Raw genomic sequence first — 17,804 nt, 5'->3', positions numbered from 1 at the left:
TCTTCATTTGCCGTTTGTCCATCAGTGAAATGTAATAAAACAGCGAAATGAAAATTGTGATTTAAAATACTTCTTTTATTTTTTCTTGTACAAAGAAAATCAGACAATATATTTTCTTAAAAGCATAACATATATGGCCTGTTAACTTGTAATGTGAACATTAAAATTTATATATATTTCTCTAGGGCAAAGGTTGTTATTGTTGTGGTTAAAGATAAACATAGATAGAGAAAGCACCATCCTGTGTTTCCATGTGTGCATTAACCCATGATGATTTTAATTTACAACACAACAGTGGTGCTTATACAGTGAAGTGATGACACTGACAACTGCAAATTGGTCTTGAATTATTCCCTGGGTGTTGCTGGGGGCTGCGTAAAACAGATTGTGTTTCAGGGTAAGCAGATGTGTCTGAAAGCAAAGTAAATTTCTTCTATTATCAGTTAAACACCCATCTCCAACCATCTGTTCTCTGAACTCCTTGACTCTTTGCATGGAATTTCCAAAGTGAATGGTCTTTTTTGTGTGTTGCTACATACTGTAAACACACAAAGTTCCTCCATTTTTCCGTTTTTCTTTTTTTTTACAGGTGCACTTTGTAAGATGATGCAGAAATTAATAATAATAATTATAATATAAATCTTTATCAGTCTTTAAAATCACATCTAATACGTCACTTCAATCTAAACTGAGTATAAATAAATGTTCTTTCAAATTCACGTAATTTAACATCACAACAGGGACTACACCATGATTAGCTTTCAAAGCACTGATCAGTTTTACAAAGTAAACAAAGGCTTGCACTCACTATTAATATAATCACTGGGTAACTTCATTTGTGTAAGACACATACATGGATATACATACATTATTCTGCAGATTAAAGGTGACATGCTCCTGTAAGTCAATAATATCCGGTGGTGGCAGCTAAACATTCATACAGCATAGTCATACACTTTAATAGTTTGTTGTCTCTTGTGTTTCAAGTTTTAACTTCAGTGCTGTTTCATTAGCTCATTCATTAAGTTTTAAGTTTTTTCATGCTTTAATGCCAATAGCCAGCACTATTTTTTATAACCACTTGGGGGCAGAAGATTAAAGCTGATAAGCTGAGTATTTTACACACTAGCACAAAGAGCAAAATTAGTATTAATTTGAAACCCAGGATGAATTCAAATCCAATATTCATTCTCCTTTTTGCTCTATTTTTTTGCTCTCCCCTTGTTCATATGCCGACATCTAGCTCTTTAGCTCCTAAATATGTCAGTATTCATAAGCCAGTCTCTATTCAGTTTTGGTCTTGAGTAGGTAGTTTACATTTAGTTTAAATACTTAAAAATAATAATGTGCAGTGGCTGTAAATATCACTATGAGGATGATAAAAGAGAACCAAAACAGTAGTAAGTATCCTGGAAACTAACGATGCTACACATATAAACTAAGTTTCGTAGAGCTGAGGTGAACTGCAGAGTTGGGTTGTAATTTTCTGTAGTCAGTCATGTCATGTTATTTGTTGTCAGTGTAAAATGATTGTAGCTTCTTTGAAAGTTTCCCTCATATTTTGATAAAATGTAAACCTTTCTCCATGCATAACGGAAACATGACACTTTCCAACATTTCAGCGTTGGTTTTTGTGTAGTTCACAAGCCTTAAAAAATTTCTCTTTAACAAATCAGGTGGTCGTTATAACGCTAAATTGATAAGTGTGTGATAAACGAGCATCTAGGAAATAATATCGAATATACACTTGTATATCATAGAATAAGACTTCAAAAGCAAACAGCTTTTGTTTTAGGCATTTGTGGATGATTTAAGCTCTTGCAGTTCACTATTATCTGTAGGGATCCAACGTCCCTTGTGGAAGATAGCAGCAATCTCTTCAAAGGATTTGCCCTTGGTTTCCGGCACCCGAAAATAAATAAATAGTACGAAGCCAAGAAGCAGCACGGCAAACAGGATGAACACGTAAGAACCCAACCAATCCTGATGAGAAATATTAAAAACACAAATCAGGAATTATTAGTGAAGCTGAGATATGTCAACCTATTTGGGTTCACGAGAAGCACAAGTTTACATTGCCTATGTGTGTCTTTTCCCCCTCACCTGTATATACTGAAAGGTCATGCCTATGATGAAGTTGCAGGTCCAGTTACAGCAGCCAGCTAGAGCAATAGCAGCAGGTCGAGGTCCCTGGCTGAACAGTTCAGCCACTATGAACCACGGAATGGGACCAGGCCCAATCTCAAAGAAACTTACAAAGAGGAAGATAGCTGACATGCTGACGTAGCTCATCCACGAATATTCATTCTGGAGGAAAGAGCACATCAATCAAGAAAAACATTTTTATTCAAATTTATGGACATTAAAAAGGAAAAAATGCGCTTTGAGCACTTTTTGTTACTTTCTGTTCATAGGCGTGTCTCACTGAGTATGCACAAGAAATGTAGGAGCTCTCTCTGCAGAACCCAACCTTCCAGCTATTTTTTCTGGCTTTATTCCCGACTCAAAATGACATCTGAACTTAACACATAATAATATTCTATAATTATCTTTAAATGTAATTATGCAATTGCCTGTTTTATACAGTCTTTTTGTTTGCTTTACTTTTAAAATACAGACTGATAAACAAGTTGATCAAGATATCAACAGTGATGTAACTTTTCTGCACTACATAATATGATCAAAGCATTGCAAAAAGACTGAGGGTGTGAATCTGAAGTGACAAACCTGCAATTTGAGGCCCACTGTCATGGCAACAGCACAGCAACACATTCCCCCAAGACCAACCAGAGTTAGGGTGCGTCTGCCAGCCCTGTCCACCAGTGCCACCTGGAACACATATATACATATAAATGTGTGTGTGTGTGTGTGTGTGTGTGTGTGTGTGTGTGTGTGTGTGTGTGTGTGTGTGTGTGTGTGTGTGTGTGTGTGTGTGTGTTTACATGTATGTAACAGTGTGTAGATTGAAGAAACAATACTATGCCAGTACATGGTTCCTGTTTTACATTTTTTGCACGTTTATGTGTGTTTTGTATTCATATTGCTACTCACAGACACCATAGTGAAGATCATGTTGATGACCCCGACTCCTATAGTGGCATAAACTGGATGACTGACACCAGCTCGAGAGAAGATAGCCGTAGAGTAGTAAAAGATCTTAAAGAGAAAACAAGCAAAGGTTTTCTTGACACTCTGAGTGGTTGCATACTCAGGAACAGTCACAGGTCTGTAGTCAATTAACTCAGACAGAGTTAAAACTGCTTTTTCCACTCACAGCATTGATGCCAGACAACTGCTGGGAGAGGTGCATCATGAGGGCAACAACCAGCTGTTTTCTGTATACAGAAGAGCAGATCTGGGAGAGAACAGACAAAAGTGAAATATTGTTTTAAAAAAAAAAACAACTTTTTTTTTTTTGATAAATTTGTGTGAATGGTGTTTTTTTTCTCCCTATCTTTGGGGAATTCAGTGGAAATACCAGAATGCTGTATTATACACTCAGAAATATTCTGGTTGCAATATTATTTCTAGTGGCTCAGGCTATTTGAAATACAAAAATAACTGTTTTAAAGCCATAAAACCTGAACTTTTCTTTTGAGGTGCTGCTGAAATATTGACATTTTGTGAAAATGAATGGTAAACGGTGTATAAACAATAAAACTGCACAGACACCTACCAAAGAAAAGATAGAGACTCTGGCCTCTTTGTTTGCCTCTTCTTTTTCCCTTCTCATCTCTTCCAGATCCATAGTTGGATCATACGGCCCCTTTAGACGACACAGACCTGAAACAAATCATAAAATTTTCCAATTCCTTACTTAAATAACTGTTGTAGGACTATAATTTAAAATGTCCTGTACAGTTAAAAACATGCTTTTAAAAATGGCTTTAATATGGGAGGCAAAATGCTGGCGTTAATTGTTTGAGTGTTCCTGGAGAGCAGAAAAGCACTATAAAAGAATCAGTAAATGTGCCAAAAAGTATTGCCAGAGAAAAGTAAAAGCTATTTAGGAATCTTGGAAATTCAGTTATTCGCCATATTGCCAGGAGTTGCCAGTTGGAGACCTATCAAGGTCTCCAAAAATAATAAAAACACTTCCCCGGTGTCCTGTTTTTTGGTCTTTTTGTTTTTGTTATCCTCTATTTTTACTCTTTGTTCTAAGCTAAACAAACCAGCTGCCAACAGTGTGTCTAATACCTCTCATGTGCAATAATTTACCCAAGCGTACTGCCAAAATATACATTTGAAAGTTCCACGATGAGGAGTAAGTTTCTGTACTTACTTTGTCGAGCCTCTTGCTCCTTGCCCAATAGGATGTAAAGGTATCGTGGACTCTCAGGACAAAGAGGCAGCAGAAGGGATTGTAATATTGCTGGAGCTCCAGACAGACCAAGCAACAGGGGCCACATTTTATCATTACCAAGCGCAAAATCCAAACCTATTACCTGCATCAACATATACATTTCAGATTATATCCTCCATGTGCTCTTGAGCAAAGATGATGTGCATGTACATGTGCGTGGATGACTGTAGCTCACCTGGCTGATTAGAATGCCAATGACAACAGCGAGCTGGTGTAATGCTCCCAGAGCCCCTCTGTAAGCTTTTGGTGCAATCTCCCCAATGTACATAGGGACTAGCCCAGATGCCAGACCTTAAATATGCATTATAAGTGAAACCATTTAAATGAATACATTTGCAGTTACAGATACGACAGTATAACAAGACTGTTGTTTAATGTCCATGTGCAATTTAGGAACTCTTGTTCATTTAGAAATCCCAGCGCAGTGTTTCCATAAAACCCTTAAACACTGTGATTTCATTATGTGAGTGTTGATTGAAGACTGTAAGATGTTCGTTAATGTACCACAATAGAAACCCATAACAGCGCGGCCTGAGATGACCATGATGTGTGGCTTCCACATCTTACAAAGACCCATCAGCAGTCCAGCTGCTACAGCCAGAACATTGACCATTAACATCCCTTTTACCCTGCAAAACAAGAGAAAGTAAACTGACAGTTTAATACAAAAAAATGTTCCTCCCTAAACTTGCTACATCACTCCTGTCGTTAGTCTAATCATTTTCCATACTCTAGCTTTTAGTTTTTTAACCAAATTTGTTTCACTTGTGCCATTTTAATTCATTTTTCTTTTCTTACCTCCCTTTCAGATCACCCACAAATCCAACCAAGAAGGAGGATACCATGCCACCGATGGAGAAGATTGCCACTGACAATGACCAATACATGATCACAGAAGGGTGGTGACCTGGGTCTTCTTCTGTGATGTTTTCTGATGAACCAGCAGCCCTTTCTGTCCACACACCCAGGGACTGGCCATAACTCTTTTCAATGATCTACAATACAGACACAGACATGTTATGAAACAGTACGAGGAAGGCTGCAAACATAGAGATAGACTTGACTCAAAATTTGCTTGCACAAATAAATACAAATATGTTGCATCCAAACGTGAAGTCCTATAGGGAGAAAATCCACCATGAACATCCCTCAGTATACACAGTTTATACAAATGTATAGACAGATTTTGTTTTTTCACCACATTTCATAACAGTGTACAAAGAAGTTTCATCAAAGCACAGACAGTACATTAGTTAATTTTTTCTTCATTCATTTAATCATTTTCTTAACTTTTTGATGTTCATTACAAAGTTGCAATATTGATGATATACTGATATATATAAAAGTTTTTAAATTTCAAATCTTCTGTAGTGAGGTGGTAGTGGAACCTGGCAGATTCTGGTTCACTATTCGGTGATGTTTTACCTGCTAAAACTATTCAGTTAGATTTAGGAAAAGATTATTATTCGGTTTCAAATACGCCCACTCAAGCACTAACACTACACTGAAAGTTAAATGTACTGAGCGTGTAGAGGATCTTCCCAAGTGTGTATATGTGTGCTATAGTAATCAGAAGGTCATTTTTATCATCTCTTACAGTCCATGACTAAATTGGACAGAATGTAAACTTGCAACAATGGACAATAAGATTATTTTCAAACTTCACTGTCATTTCATTATTTAAAAATCCTATATCAGTCAATCTCTACTTCCCAGTCATCCAGTCTAGTGCTAAATATAAAGCTTACCTTACCTAACAATGTAATCAAAAAGCACCAAATTGCTACAGAATTTTACATCCCTCTTGTTCACCCTGGCTGGCAGGGACAATTGGGTAGCTTAGTAAGGGTGAAGTAGTCTACCTTTTGGGGTGCGTTGATGACTCCAAGACTGTATCCAAACTGTAGGGATCCCAGAGTGGCTGTGAACACAGCCAGAGCTAGAGTGCCTGTTAGCTGCTGCAGAAGTGAACAGTAATGATGAGTCCACAGAAATTAATAGACGAACAAACACAAGCTGCTTTATTTATAATAAACTCAGTGTTATTTCACAGTAGAAATAAAAATACAGTGCTGTGCGAAGGTCTGGAGCCACCTCTCAGTTCTTTATACAACACTATGGCTAACCCAATAACAGCCAGTTATTGAAACATGCAAATATACATGGAAATACAATCTATAAAGCAAAAATAAAGTTTATACAACTCCAATAAACTTGAAAGTGAATATTTGGTATGACCACCCTTATATAACCCATGTCATAAGCTGTGGTGGACCTCCCCGGAAATGTAATTACATGTCACACTGACAACTACTGTGATTAGCCTATTACGTAGCATCTCAACAGGAGTAACTATCAAGATATAAATTCCCTGATGTCAGGAAATTGCTGAAGGAGATTGTAGAAACTACTGGAATGGATTCAAGAAGAAGGGGGTGGGGGACAAGTGGGGACCCAGGAGGGAAAATGCCCCACCCTTTTATATATTTTTTTATTGTGGCTGGCACCAAGACACAACCACAGGTCAATTAATATACAGATAAGCATGAATGCCAGTGAGAGCACTGGCCACTTACATTGGTTACATAGCAGTCTTTACAGAGATTCACTGCAATCTCAGTCAGCCAAAATATATAATCTCTCCAGCATGTCCTGAGCTTGTAGGTCATACCCAAAAAAGAGGCATTTGGGAGGCATCCTGGTCTGATGCCAATGCCACCTCAGCAGCCGCCTTTCAGTGAAGAGGAATAGCAACTCTACTCTGAGCCTCTCCCACATGACCAAGCTCGACACCCTATGGCTAAGGCTAAGCAAAGACACCCTTCAGAGAAGAGAAAACTCATTCCTGCTGCTTGTATCCACAATTTTATTTTGTTGGTCACTGGCCACAGCTCATGGCCACAGGTGGGAGTAGGACCCTAGATCAACCTATAAAGCTTGAGATTTGCTTTTAAGCTCAGCTCCTTTAACTCAGCTCTCTGTCGAACTCCTGCTCCATTCTCCCCTCACTTGTGAACAAGACTCAGAGATCTTTAAACTACTCAATTTGGGGCAGGAACTCATCTCTGACCCAAAGTGGGCAGTCTACCATTAACCGAGAGCCATGGCTTTGCACTTGGAGGTGCTAATTCCCATTTCCTGCCAGTCACTTCACATTCAGCTCCAAACTGCTCTAACACAAGCTGGATGTAACTTCCTGAATGTTCAAGTTCAAGTTCAATTCAGATTGATGTATATAGCACCACAACACAACAGCAGGCACTTCAAGGCCCTTTGCATTGTAAGGTAAAGAGTGTACAGTAGCAGAGAAAATCTCAAAAACAAATGACCTCCTGTGAAAAAGATGGCAACAGTGGGAATGGAAAATTCAAATTTAAAAGGAAGAAAACTCTGGCAGAACCAGGCTTAGGAAGGGGCAGTCATCTGCCATGACTGGCCAAGGGTGAGGGGAGGAAGACAGCACAAAAGACACATTGTGAAAGAGACCCAGAGAATAATAATTACTAATCTCAGACAGAGTGGTGTTTGAACACCCAGTGATTAAAAAAGGGGAGCGAATGAGAAACATTCAGGCCCCAGCAGCTCAGGCTTTTTGCAGCATAACTAAGGGAGTATTCATGGTCACCTAATCTATACTTTTATCAAAAAAGAAAATTTTATGCCTAATCTTACAAGTAAATATCTGTCTCCCATAAACAAACTGGGAGCTGGTTCCAAAGAAGAGGGCCCCAAAAACCTGCATCCCATATGACTTTGAAATATCCTTTTAATATTCTCATTATATACTACACAAAACAGTAAGAGAACCAACTAATCTGGAAAAAGCAGAGCTAATATCCAGAGTCTATGAAATCTGACCCCCTCTACGGGAACAGAAGCAACTAAAAACAACAGAAGCTGAACACAGTACAGACAGTTATAGCGCAAACATTTGCCTAATGATAAGCTCAGGGCATGCTGGCATGGGACAGGAGGAGTAAACAATTGCTGCTTTCCTACCTTTTGGGGGAGGAAAGGTAACATTTTTTTTTCAAGTACATTTTCCAGCTGAGCGTTAGACAGTCAGATCAACAGGTAGAGCATTATTCGCTCTACCTGCTTAGGCTGTTACTGCTACATTGCTCCATGACACCCAAATGGCTCTCTCTAGTAGGCAGGACATCTCCAAATTTCAGATAACCTCCAGTCTGGGATGAATGCAGCAGTGGAGTCCTTCTTCTTTAAAATGACAGACAGATATTGATACCCTTTGATCCCATTACAATTTATATAATACTGATCATTGATAACTGACTTTATGACCCATTGTACATTAACGGTGCTAGTTTCAATCATTATGCAAATGTACAAGGTTGGGAAACTTGCAGTCAGCTGAGACTGAAGAAGTCACTTGGATGAGTGAAAATGCTACACCCACATGTACAGTGAATAACAAAATAAATAAAAACATGAATACTGTCATGTATTCCTGAAGAAGAAGAATAAAATTGAAGAAGGTCTAGCTCCTGAGGTATCCAGGCAGCAGGAATAAACACCAAACAGCAGAAATATATACAGACAAGAGGAGGACATACAAAAAAAGAGAAAGGCACACAAAAGAGGCAAAATGTAAAGAAATGAGGGGTGGCTCAAAGAGTTACTCCTTTATTCACCATTTCTGTAAATAAATGCTTTCACACAAAAGTAATTAAACAAGTTTAAGGTCTCTTTGAAGCAGACACATAATTTTAATCACGAGAGTGTCTTAAGCAAGGTAATAATGCAAGCAGGACGCCCTGATGATTAAAAGCCAGTGTCCTCTCGTTTAACAGTCTCTAAGCTTTAAGCATCTTTACGCCAACGACACCTGCTTTCAAACACTGCTTTCCATGAACCAGTAAAAGGAGATAGATATGTAGCCATTTATAAAGCGCAAAGAATGTAAAGAATGTACATGTCCAAATACGCTTACCTTTCCCGTCTTCATGCTGGGTCCAAAGTGTCAGGAGTTTAGCAATGATCAAGCAGCATGCCTGATTACACTGTGTCCACTGACTAAAGACAAACACACACATGGCACATGCACATAGATGCACACACATCCCAGGAAGACCTTTTACAAATAAATGAAGCAATAATATTCCTGATTTCAATGCACAAACCTACATACTACTATAGTATATCATATTTATGGCAAGTATAATGAGACAACGAAGAATTTACGTTGAAAAGTTCTGATCTAAAGATCTTCTGTGTGGTGCTTCCACTTGATTATTATGAAACATGACGTTTATATTGCAATTAAATATGGAATCCAAAGTTAGCATATTGTTGCTAAAAAATGCTTTTCTTGATAGGAGCAATGACATTATCTTTCTCTTCCTCTCACTCTTACACACACACACACACACACACACACATTTGCTGTTAATGATATACTTGAGTGCTGGACTGGACAAAGTCTGAGGATCAGACGTGATACGAATGTTCAAACTTGCAAAAAACAACTGACTCTCTCATAAACATGTTTAGAAAGCACACAACTCGAGAAGAGTAATGCTAGTTTCATTTATTTCTCTCTTACAGCATCTCTTTTACAAAACAAATAAATCCCAAAACAGGACATTAGTAATGCTCTTTTAAAATAAAGAAAACAAGAATTAAATTGAATAAAGAATAAAGTGGTTTCGTCTTTGAAAGGAGAAACCTCAGTGTAATGACAGTCAGCATTTTCCAATGAGGGGAGCGAATTAAATGATTAACAAACACCTCAATAATGCCCCATTCCCACATGATCATTAATCAGACACAGAAATGCATGTGTGCACACATACACACACACACACGGAAGACAGTGGTTTCTGCAGCTAAGCTCTTTATTGCTATAATGTTAGAGCCTGCTCCCCCTAACAGAGATCGGTAACCCTAAGTTACAGGTGCACAGTAACAGCTACTACTGTATATGGATGTGTAAAAAATCCTTGAAAATACAACAGAAAACATTCAACAATTTAACAGAAAATAAGAACTTCAATCAGAGGATCATTACTTTGAGAAACATGTCCATTTTTTGTGAACCAGAGAACCAATTTACTGAGAAATCTAAGAGCAAAGTTATTACAAAACAGGAGTCCATCTTTTTAAGCTCTGACTTTAAATTTAAACCATCACCAGGACTATTATATGTGGCAGGTGTGCCAGCTGGTTGCATTTCTGTTAAAGGTGTGAGTTTTAGGTCTTTAGTGGTTTTAATTTACTGCTCATGCAAAGTCTTCATATTTTCATAGTTACAGTAACTGAGTTCTACATGAGCTTCCCGAAGCTTATCTCCAGGTGGTGGGATGATGACGGTTTTAATGTAAAGCCAAAATCGCCTCAATTTTGACAAGTAAAATCGATTTCATAATTTTGATGATTGAGCTGTGCAAAGTATTTGGACATATATGGCAAAGTTTCGTCATAATTAGTTGCTCCTTTCAAAGAATAATCAAACTCTTAAATTTGTTAATGTACATCTCCATAAGTGGAGAAAAATAACATCGCCAGTCAGTTACGTTAGATAATAACCTTCACAGAGATTAAAAAAAGAACAACCAAAAACAAACCTGTAATGTAACCATATCGGCCAAAAAAAAAGCAGTAATCTTTTGGCCTCTGATTAAGTTTTGCTTACATCATGCTAGGCACTGTACAAACAGTTAGGAGCCAAAAATCAGAAGAACCAACCAAGGAGGAGCATGATTCAAGACGACCCCACAGTTGTTAACAACGAGTGCTTTCACATGCACACAGTATTTGGGATAGTAGCTCATATCCTGTTGAGGCTATGAGCTCTTTATATGCATTGTCATATTTCTGCAGCTAAGCGGCTGTAAGAGTGAACAGCCAAGACACTACTGTGTTCATGGAAACACACAAAACACCCCCCTCCCACCCCAAAATCAGCCATTAATATTGCCTATTTTAAACGTATGGTGTTCAGACACCAACTCATAAACTTCATACTACGAAGATAAAATTATAAATCTGCATGTAAACACACTCAGTGTTGCTTTGATCAGATTAAGGTAAGTTTACACACAAAGACATGAATTACTTTATTCTCGCCGGACATTGATTTCAATGTCCAACTTTGATTGAGATACACAAATTCACACGCACGCATACGTACACACTAAAATACACTCCTGATTTCAGAGACACAGATGTGCTGTACATTTCATCAAACTTCAAAGACTGTCTGACTCAAAACTGTCCCACAGAAAAATAAAAGAACAGAAATAAACAAACAAAAAAAACCCACTCCCATTGCTCGTTTAATATTACAGTATATCTGATGCAGCACCTTCAGAGTTTAAAGACGTAAAAGTGAAGAGATCATCATCACGATGTTGGCGGAAAGGGGTGAGGTGAGGAATGAAAGGAAAACAAAGAAGGGAAGAGGACAGGATGGACCAGTGATTTTCATTTTAAAGGGACACAGATATCATCTTTGCATACTGTTAAGACCCACCTGACGGCAGAATGTCTCACCGCATCTCTATCGGTGGCATGCGATCGAACGTTAAATCACAACTCGGTTTTCTCAGAAACCAAAAGATAGTGAGGGGAGGAAGTGGAGGAGGAAGGGAGTGTCAAAGGAGAAAGAAAATCAATCAGGCTGTCTGCTTTCATCGCTGACATTCAAAGAGGATTTGTCATCTCTCAGCTGCTCTCCCTGCACCGTTCTATTAGAAGTATATTTAAATTTAGATTAAATTGTATTCATATATTGCTTCTCCAATCTCTGAGGTGTAGTAGTATTCCACACACAGTGGGTAGGAAGTAAAGAAATTGATGAATATGGGTCTCAAAGGACTGAAAATGAGTTTGAGCTACCAAGATGGACAGGAGTGAAGGGAGGGGGGTTAAGAAAGGTCAAAAGTGTATTTCTACATTTGTCAAACACTTGGATGCACTGGTCAGTTTTGAGGGAATAAAGAGAAAAATTGAGCTACATAAAAAGAAGAGTTGCAGAGAAACAGGGAAGAAGAGATTGTTTGGAAAGTCGGTGGCACCAGTTTGCCAGTCAGCTGGATGGCTTCTGAATGACCCGGTTTAATCTAGAATAACTTCTGTCTTTATTTAGAATGTTTTTTTTTCGACTAAAATAACTTCTTTTTCTCTCTCTCTACACTTTGTTAGCCTCTCCAGTGTTGCAACAGTTCATTTGTGGCATCTCGGTGAGTCGGGTTCACTTGTGAGATGTGTGGTGGGTCAAGGTCGGCTGCCACCAGTGGGAGAGTGAGGCAGAGTGAGTAAGGGGAGACATCACCAGTTCATCATAGAGTTTCTGTTGAGCGTCATGAAGAAAACTTGGCTGCTACCTCCTGAGCGCACGGATGCAAAGAATACCTGGATAAAAAAAACATGAAAAGCATGTGTTCTCAAAAAGCACAATTATTATTAGCAATGATGCAATTGAATTTACTTTTATCAAATAATATGTTAAGTGTACTCGAGACATCACCACCTACAAACTGTGACATATGTATAGGTATGTCCAACCTGCATCTAAAACTCTTTTTCACTAGAAGGGACCACATCCGGAGTTAGGCTAGGCGACATTTATTGAAAGATAAGCATATATCCATATAGCCTGAAGAAGGCATTAATGAGGACTGGCAGCAGCTCCTGGGCTGAGCAGATCCACAGTACTAATGAGAAGTGTGGGAAATTAGAAAGGAGAAGGAGATAATAAACTGCCTGGAGTGCAGGGAGGCATATATAAACCATGGGACTGAAAGGGGAGTGTATGAGATATGGTCCCACTCTTGAAATACAGCAGTATTATTCCCAAAACGCTAAAATTATGCGTGGCAGTTCATTCAAACTTTGTTGTTTGGTTATGTTTCGGGTGCACCGTATAATAAACTTAGTTCTTAGAATTCATGTTTTAAAAGCTTCCATATGCAAATGTGGGCTCTGCTCTAGCCATACAGAAAAGCACTGCAACCGCAAAACACTCGAGATAGGTCAAAACTAGAGCAAGTAATGTTAGGTAATTTTACAGTATGTGACTAGTGCCACACTAGTCCAAAGCAGTAAGTCAGCATATTACCTTGTCATTCCGCTCACACAGGAATTTTAGTCTCTGGGCTCTCTTGTGCATAAAAACTCCATCCAGGTGACCCGTTTCTACAGAACGGATCTCTATGGCTTTCTCACCCCAGCCCATAATCTGATTAGAATGAATATAGGCTGAAAAATAGAAAAACATTAAAAAAATATGTAAAACAGTGTATAATCAGATTTACATACAGTTCATTTCCTTGTATATATAAAAACTCAACAGACCACAGTGTAGAAAGACTTTATAACTTTATTACTCGCATATTTTCTTTTCTTGAAAACTTAACTAGCAAGTTATGCAGTGATGCAATGTTTTACATGTGCTGACCTATTCTTTGTACTTTTTCCACACTGCACAGAAGTAAGAGGTCAGAGGCGACTATTGAGCAGTTCAACTGAAATAAAATATATTTCATGAACAATTCCTCGCCAACATGGCAGTTCTTAAACCTTGCCAGTTGAGCTCACGGGACAGATTTTAATAATCCAGGTAGAACTAGCATTATTGTACTAATGTAACACTACTAGCCACCCCATGATAATACTTTCTACAACACAAGAAAGAAACAGTATTTTTAGAGTCTTTTCTGGAGTTCTCAAACATACAGATGCATGGCAAACACAGCAAGCAACATTAAGTGTCTTATTAGGGTTCTGGGACACCACATACTGTCACAACAGTTTCAATGGGCCTTGACATCAATTCTCCAAGTGGGAAGGAGCATCATGTGGAATATAGGGATGGAACAACTAGCTTGCAAAAATATATATCAACCTTTTGTGTTCAGATGATGGTGGTTAAGAGCTATGTTAAACCGCATAGGTCTACTCAAAACTCAGAACAAGTTTGCATTGGTTTACAGTGGACCTGCCTACTATTACAATTTAACGCAAACCATATCAGTGAACTGCTTCACTATAAGAGCTAGTGGTTCCTATTTATGATTCCTCATTTTTGACAGCCTCTTTCATGGTTGTACTAATGAGTTTTTATGTTTTTAGCACAGTTCTGAGAGACCTCATATCACAACACACACGCATGCACACACATGTAGGAGCTGAAATGCATATTAATATTTCTTTATTTCATATTTTGCTAATTTAATTTAGATCTTTGATCTGGCTATTTCTCTGTGCTGCTTTAAGGTCTGGACTGAATTACTCTATAATTACATCAATTTTAACAGAAATCTATTTTAATCAAAAGCATTAATAAATCCATATGTAGGTGGGGCTTACCAACAGAGGTAGGCATCTCTCCCCACTGTAGCACCACGTCCTTGGTGATTCGACCATAGGTATTGACATAGACACCCTCGTCCTCGTAACACAGCAGCATCTCCATTCCATCAGTCTTTGGCAGCACCACGATGGCATGGGGTGTCACCTGGCTCTGGATCTAATACAGATAAACACACGCAAGCATTTCAGAGGGTTTAATCAAATCTGTCAACTTTAATCATAATCTACATTAGATTAAAATATTATAGAGCTTTCATCACTAGAATTTAAGCTGTGGACTGGCGTGGGTTCATTTTTTTATTTTTTTTTATTTTTTTATTTTTTGGGGGGGGGGGGGGGGGGGGGTTGGACTATATTCTATAATCCTCAAACAACCTGCTCAAGTATCTGGAGCCTCAGACCATGAAAGTCTTTGGGTTGCTTGAACCTGTATACTTTCCATTTGTGGTGCCTCAGAATACAGTAAGTGTTGTTACTTGTGTCAGCATGCTATTTCATGGTAGTTACCTGAAAGCAGTTTGTGGCAGCCAGATGAACTCTAAGACAACAATTCAGGAGAAAGGCAAGCAGTGAAAAAACTCATCTTACCCCCACAGGAATATGCACATACATTTACAAAGGCACTCAAAACACAAACTAGCTTTCATGTATTAATGAATTCAATTACTGTACACAAGCTATCAAATTGTGGTGGTACTGATCTGTGAAAGTCAAGTGCATACCATCAGGTATGCCCAAAACCTGACTGCAATACAGTCAATGGAAACGCTGTTTGACTGTAATACAAATAATTTTCTTGCATGTCAGCTTTTTTATTTTTTAAGTTTAAATTGTGTGTTCTTGTTCTTGTTGGAAGTAAGTACATGTTTCGAGAGCCTTGTGCTGTCTGCTGTGGGTAAGACAAATTTGTTCACCAGTTTCTGGTTATCTAATATCTACACTAGTGAACTGCATATAGGCACATGTAGCTGCTGTGTATCCACTACAGGGGTTTTACTAAAGAACTATTGATCTAATCTAAAAGGTGGATAGCAGGATGTCACCTTCATCTGTTTGGCACACTGGAGGAGGAAGTTGTCAGGGAAGGAGAGAAAAAAGAAGCATGGGTGAAAGGTTGAAACAGCAAAACATGCCAGTGATTAAGAATATTCGGGTATTTATCCCCATGTACAGTATGCATTACTGCACGGTACAACAGCTCAAGAATAACATGTCTCATCTGTGGTTCATCATGTCTACTAAAATATTGCCAAGAAGTTAAGATTTGGGCTGAACTGTCTTTGACCTGGATTTGCATTAAAACCTGAGATTTGCATCCACTATGGAACAAACTAATCTGCATGCAAGAACCAGATTTAATTTTTCACTCAAGCATACAAGAGGAAAATTAGTGACTGTCTCCCAACCTTCAAAGAGTGGAGTGGTTAAAATGAACAAGCTGATTTTTGATAGCAATTCTAAAGTCACATTTGGAAGTAGGTGTTCCTTCTTTATGCTCTGTGATAAAAGCAAGCAGTTTACATGAACAACCTGATTTCTTAACAAAGATAATCCAAGTACTATACACCAAGTGAAGCAAACTACAAAAAATGACATTCAATCATCCAAGTAAATTGTATTGCCAGAACCAACATGAGTCAATCCTCATGAAACAACAGATGAGTCAGCGTTGTCTCAAGCGGCAATAAGCAGGTAACGGTTGAAAAAACTTAGGAGTGAGATGTGGATGGTTACAGAAAGAGTCCCATTGATAAAACATGTTTAGACATATTTAGAAAGTAGTCTTGTACTTACATGTGAGGGAATGTATATGTCGTAAGGGTTGCCTGAGTCCACATCAATGACATGGAAGCCCACGCTGGAGCCATAGATGACCTTTAACCTCTGACCTTCTTCTACCGTCAGGTCAACCAGCTGGGGACGATGCTGTAGGTCTGTAAATGACTGAAAGAGAATGACACATAGTCAAGGGAGGCGCGATCAAAGAAACAGAAATAAAATCATAAAGTCAATCCATGAAACTGTAATTTACAAGGCCAGCAGTCATATATAGTATATAAACTTCATATAAATTTATACACATGCTGTGCACGCAGTAGACATGCATTCTACTTATGCGTGTGTCCAGTATGTTTTTGAGCACTGATGTCATTTCAGTTTTTACTTCTTTACCTTAAAGGCCATGAACTTGTGGTAGGGTTTTGGAGCCCAGGCATAGATTTCCACGGAATTTTTCAGAGCAATCACCAGGAACTTGATCCTCTCATATTTGACTGCAAACATGACAAAGACACATTTAAGACAACAAGAAATTAGAAGTGGCCTTACATTGGCCCAGTGTATATAATGAACACTCAGTTTTATTTATTTAGTATCAAGGAACTCTTTATTTAGGTTCGTGCTCCCACAGCATTTGCTGGTTGGGATTTCTTAAGAGACTTATGTTGTTAGATTTTACCTTCTAAGTATTGCTTAATCCTTGTCCCAGCTATTTGCATGGCAGATCTCCCAAATATCTCCTATGCACACCTTTTCTTGGCCATCTGATATGATTCCTGCCAGGTTTCTTGAGAAGATTCTGGCTAAGATCGCACCCTTTGCTTTGGTCTGTTATCAAATTGACTCTTTCATGTAGTTCATAACTTCTTAAAACTCTCACCATAGATACAATGGATTCATTTCCAAGCACTGACTAATTTCTAAAATTCTCAAGAAAGCTCTTGCACATCAGCTCCTTCAACAAGTTGGGGTTTGAGAAAATTCCAAGGTATTCGTCAAAATCAGCAGCAAATTATATTACCCATTTTAATTTTGGTTTATAAATTTCACAACAGGTTAGATAATACCACTTTAACTACAATGGCCCTTCAAATTAAACTTTATTTTTATTCATACAAACAGACACTTACCAACTTTATAATGCACACAGCCTTCCAGTTCTCCTACGGTAATCCAACCCTGCTTTTTCTCTACTTCTGGGTCATTATGTAATATTCTGTTCCTCAGCCAGGATAAATAGTAGACACGCAACTTATTCTTTTTCCCTGTGAAGGTAGGGGCAAACAGGAAAATGAAATCGATCAAATTAGTATTAAAATGATAATAATCA

General features: G+C 38.3%; 2 protein-coding genes across 9 annotated transcripts in view; both read right to left on the bottom strand.

The window, feature by feature from the left end:
- Positions 1 to 54: 54 nt before the first annotated feature.
- Positions 55 to 9,407, bottom strand: slc2a2 (solute carrier family 2 member 2). The gene is made up of 12 exons (XM_085440787.1): positions 9,315 to 9,407; positions 6,226 to 6,321; positions 5,162 to 5,358; positions 4,868 to 4,992; positions 4,539 to 4,654; positions 4,283 to 4,445; positions 3,677 to 3,783; positions 3,275 to 3,355; positions 3,052 to 3,156; positions 2,728 to 2,829; positions 2,104 to 2,307; positions 55 to 1,983 (listed from the first exon to the last, which is right to left on the bottom strand). The coding sequence occupies exons 1-12, from the start codon at positions 9,327 to 9,329 to the stop codon at positions 1,792 to 1,794; spliced, it is 1,503 nt and encodes a 500-aa protein (XP_085296913.1). The 5' UTR covers positions 9,330 to 9,407; the 3' UTR covers positions 55 to 1,791.
- Positions 9,408 to 9,896: 489 nt separating this feature from the next.
- Positions 9,897 to 17,804, bottom strand: part of LOC146686203 (traf2 and NCK-interacting protein kinase-like) — a 55,154-nt gene continuing 47,246 nt past the window's right edge. For 4 of the 8 annotated variants that reach the window (XM_085442587.1, XM_085442590.1, XM_085442589.1 and 1 more), the window contains 7 exons: positions 17,605 to 17,739; positions 16,868 to 16,968; positions 16,490 to 16,639; positions 15,739 to 15,756; positions 14,693 to 14,852; positions 13,443 to 13,582; positions 9,897 to 12,736 (listed from right to left, as the gene is read on the bottom strand). In XM_085442587.1, the coding sequence (XP_085298713.1) occupies positions 12,653 to 12,736; positions 13,443 to 13,582; positions 14,693 to 14,852; positions 15,739 to 15,756; positions 16,490 to 16,639; positions 16,868 to 16,968; positions 17,605 to 17,739 (788 nt within the window). In that variant the 3' untranslated portion in view covers positions 9,897 to 12,652. Of the gene's footprint in view, positions 12,737 to 13,442; positions 13,583 to 14,692; positions 14,853 to 15,202; positions 15,757 to 16,489; positions 16,640 to 16,867; positions 16,969 to 17,604; positions 17,740 to 17,804 lie in introns of those variants that run through there. The other 4 variants (XM_085442588.1, XM_085442593.1, XM_085442592.1 and 1 more) reach the window with 2 other exon arrangements.

This window comes from Copadichromis virginalis, linkage group LG19 (genome assembly GCF_057382275.1).
Source record: "Copadichromis virginalis isolate Kocher_CV1m ecotype Utaka linkage group LG19, C_Virginalis_male_GT1.1, whole genome shotgun sequence".
In the NCBI taxonomy this organism is placed as follows: Eukaryota; Metazoa; Chordata; class Actinopteri; order Cichliformes; family Cichlidae; genus Copadichromis; species Copadichromis virginalis.
Note: the sequence above shows the minus strand (reverse complement) of the source record. Positions and strands in the feature narration are given on the sequence as shown.

Bases quoted from the DNA above. Each gene is read 5' to 3' on its own strand.
- slc2a2 (XM_085440787.1), bottom strand. The intron at 2,830-3,051 runs GTGAGTAGCAAT...TATGTGTTCCAG, and splicing joins TGATCTTCACTATGGTGTCT to GTGGCACTGGTGGACAGGGC. The intron at 1,984-2,103 runs GTGAGGGGGAAA...ATTTCTCATCAG, and splicing joins TGACCTTTCAGTATATACAG to GATTGGTTGGGTTCTTACGT.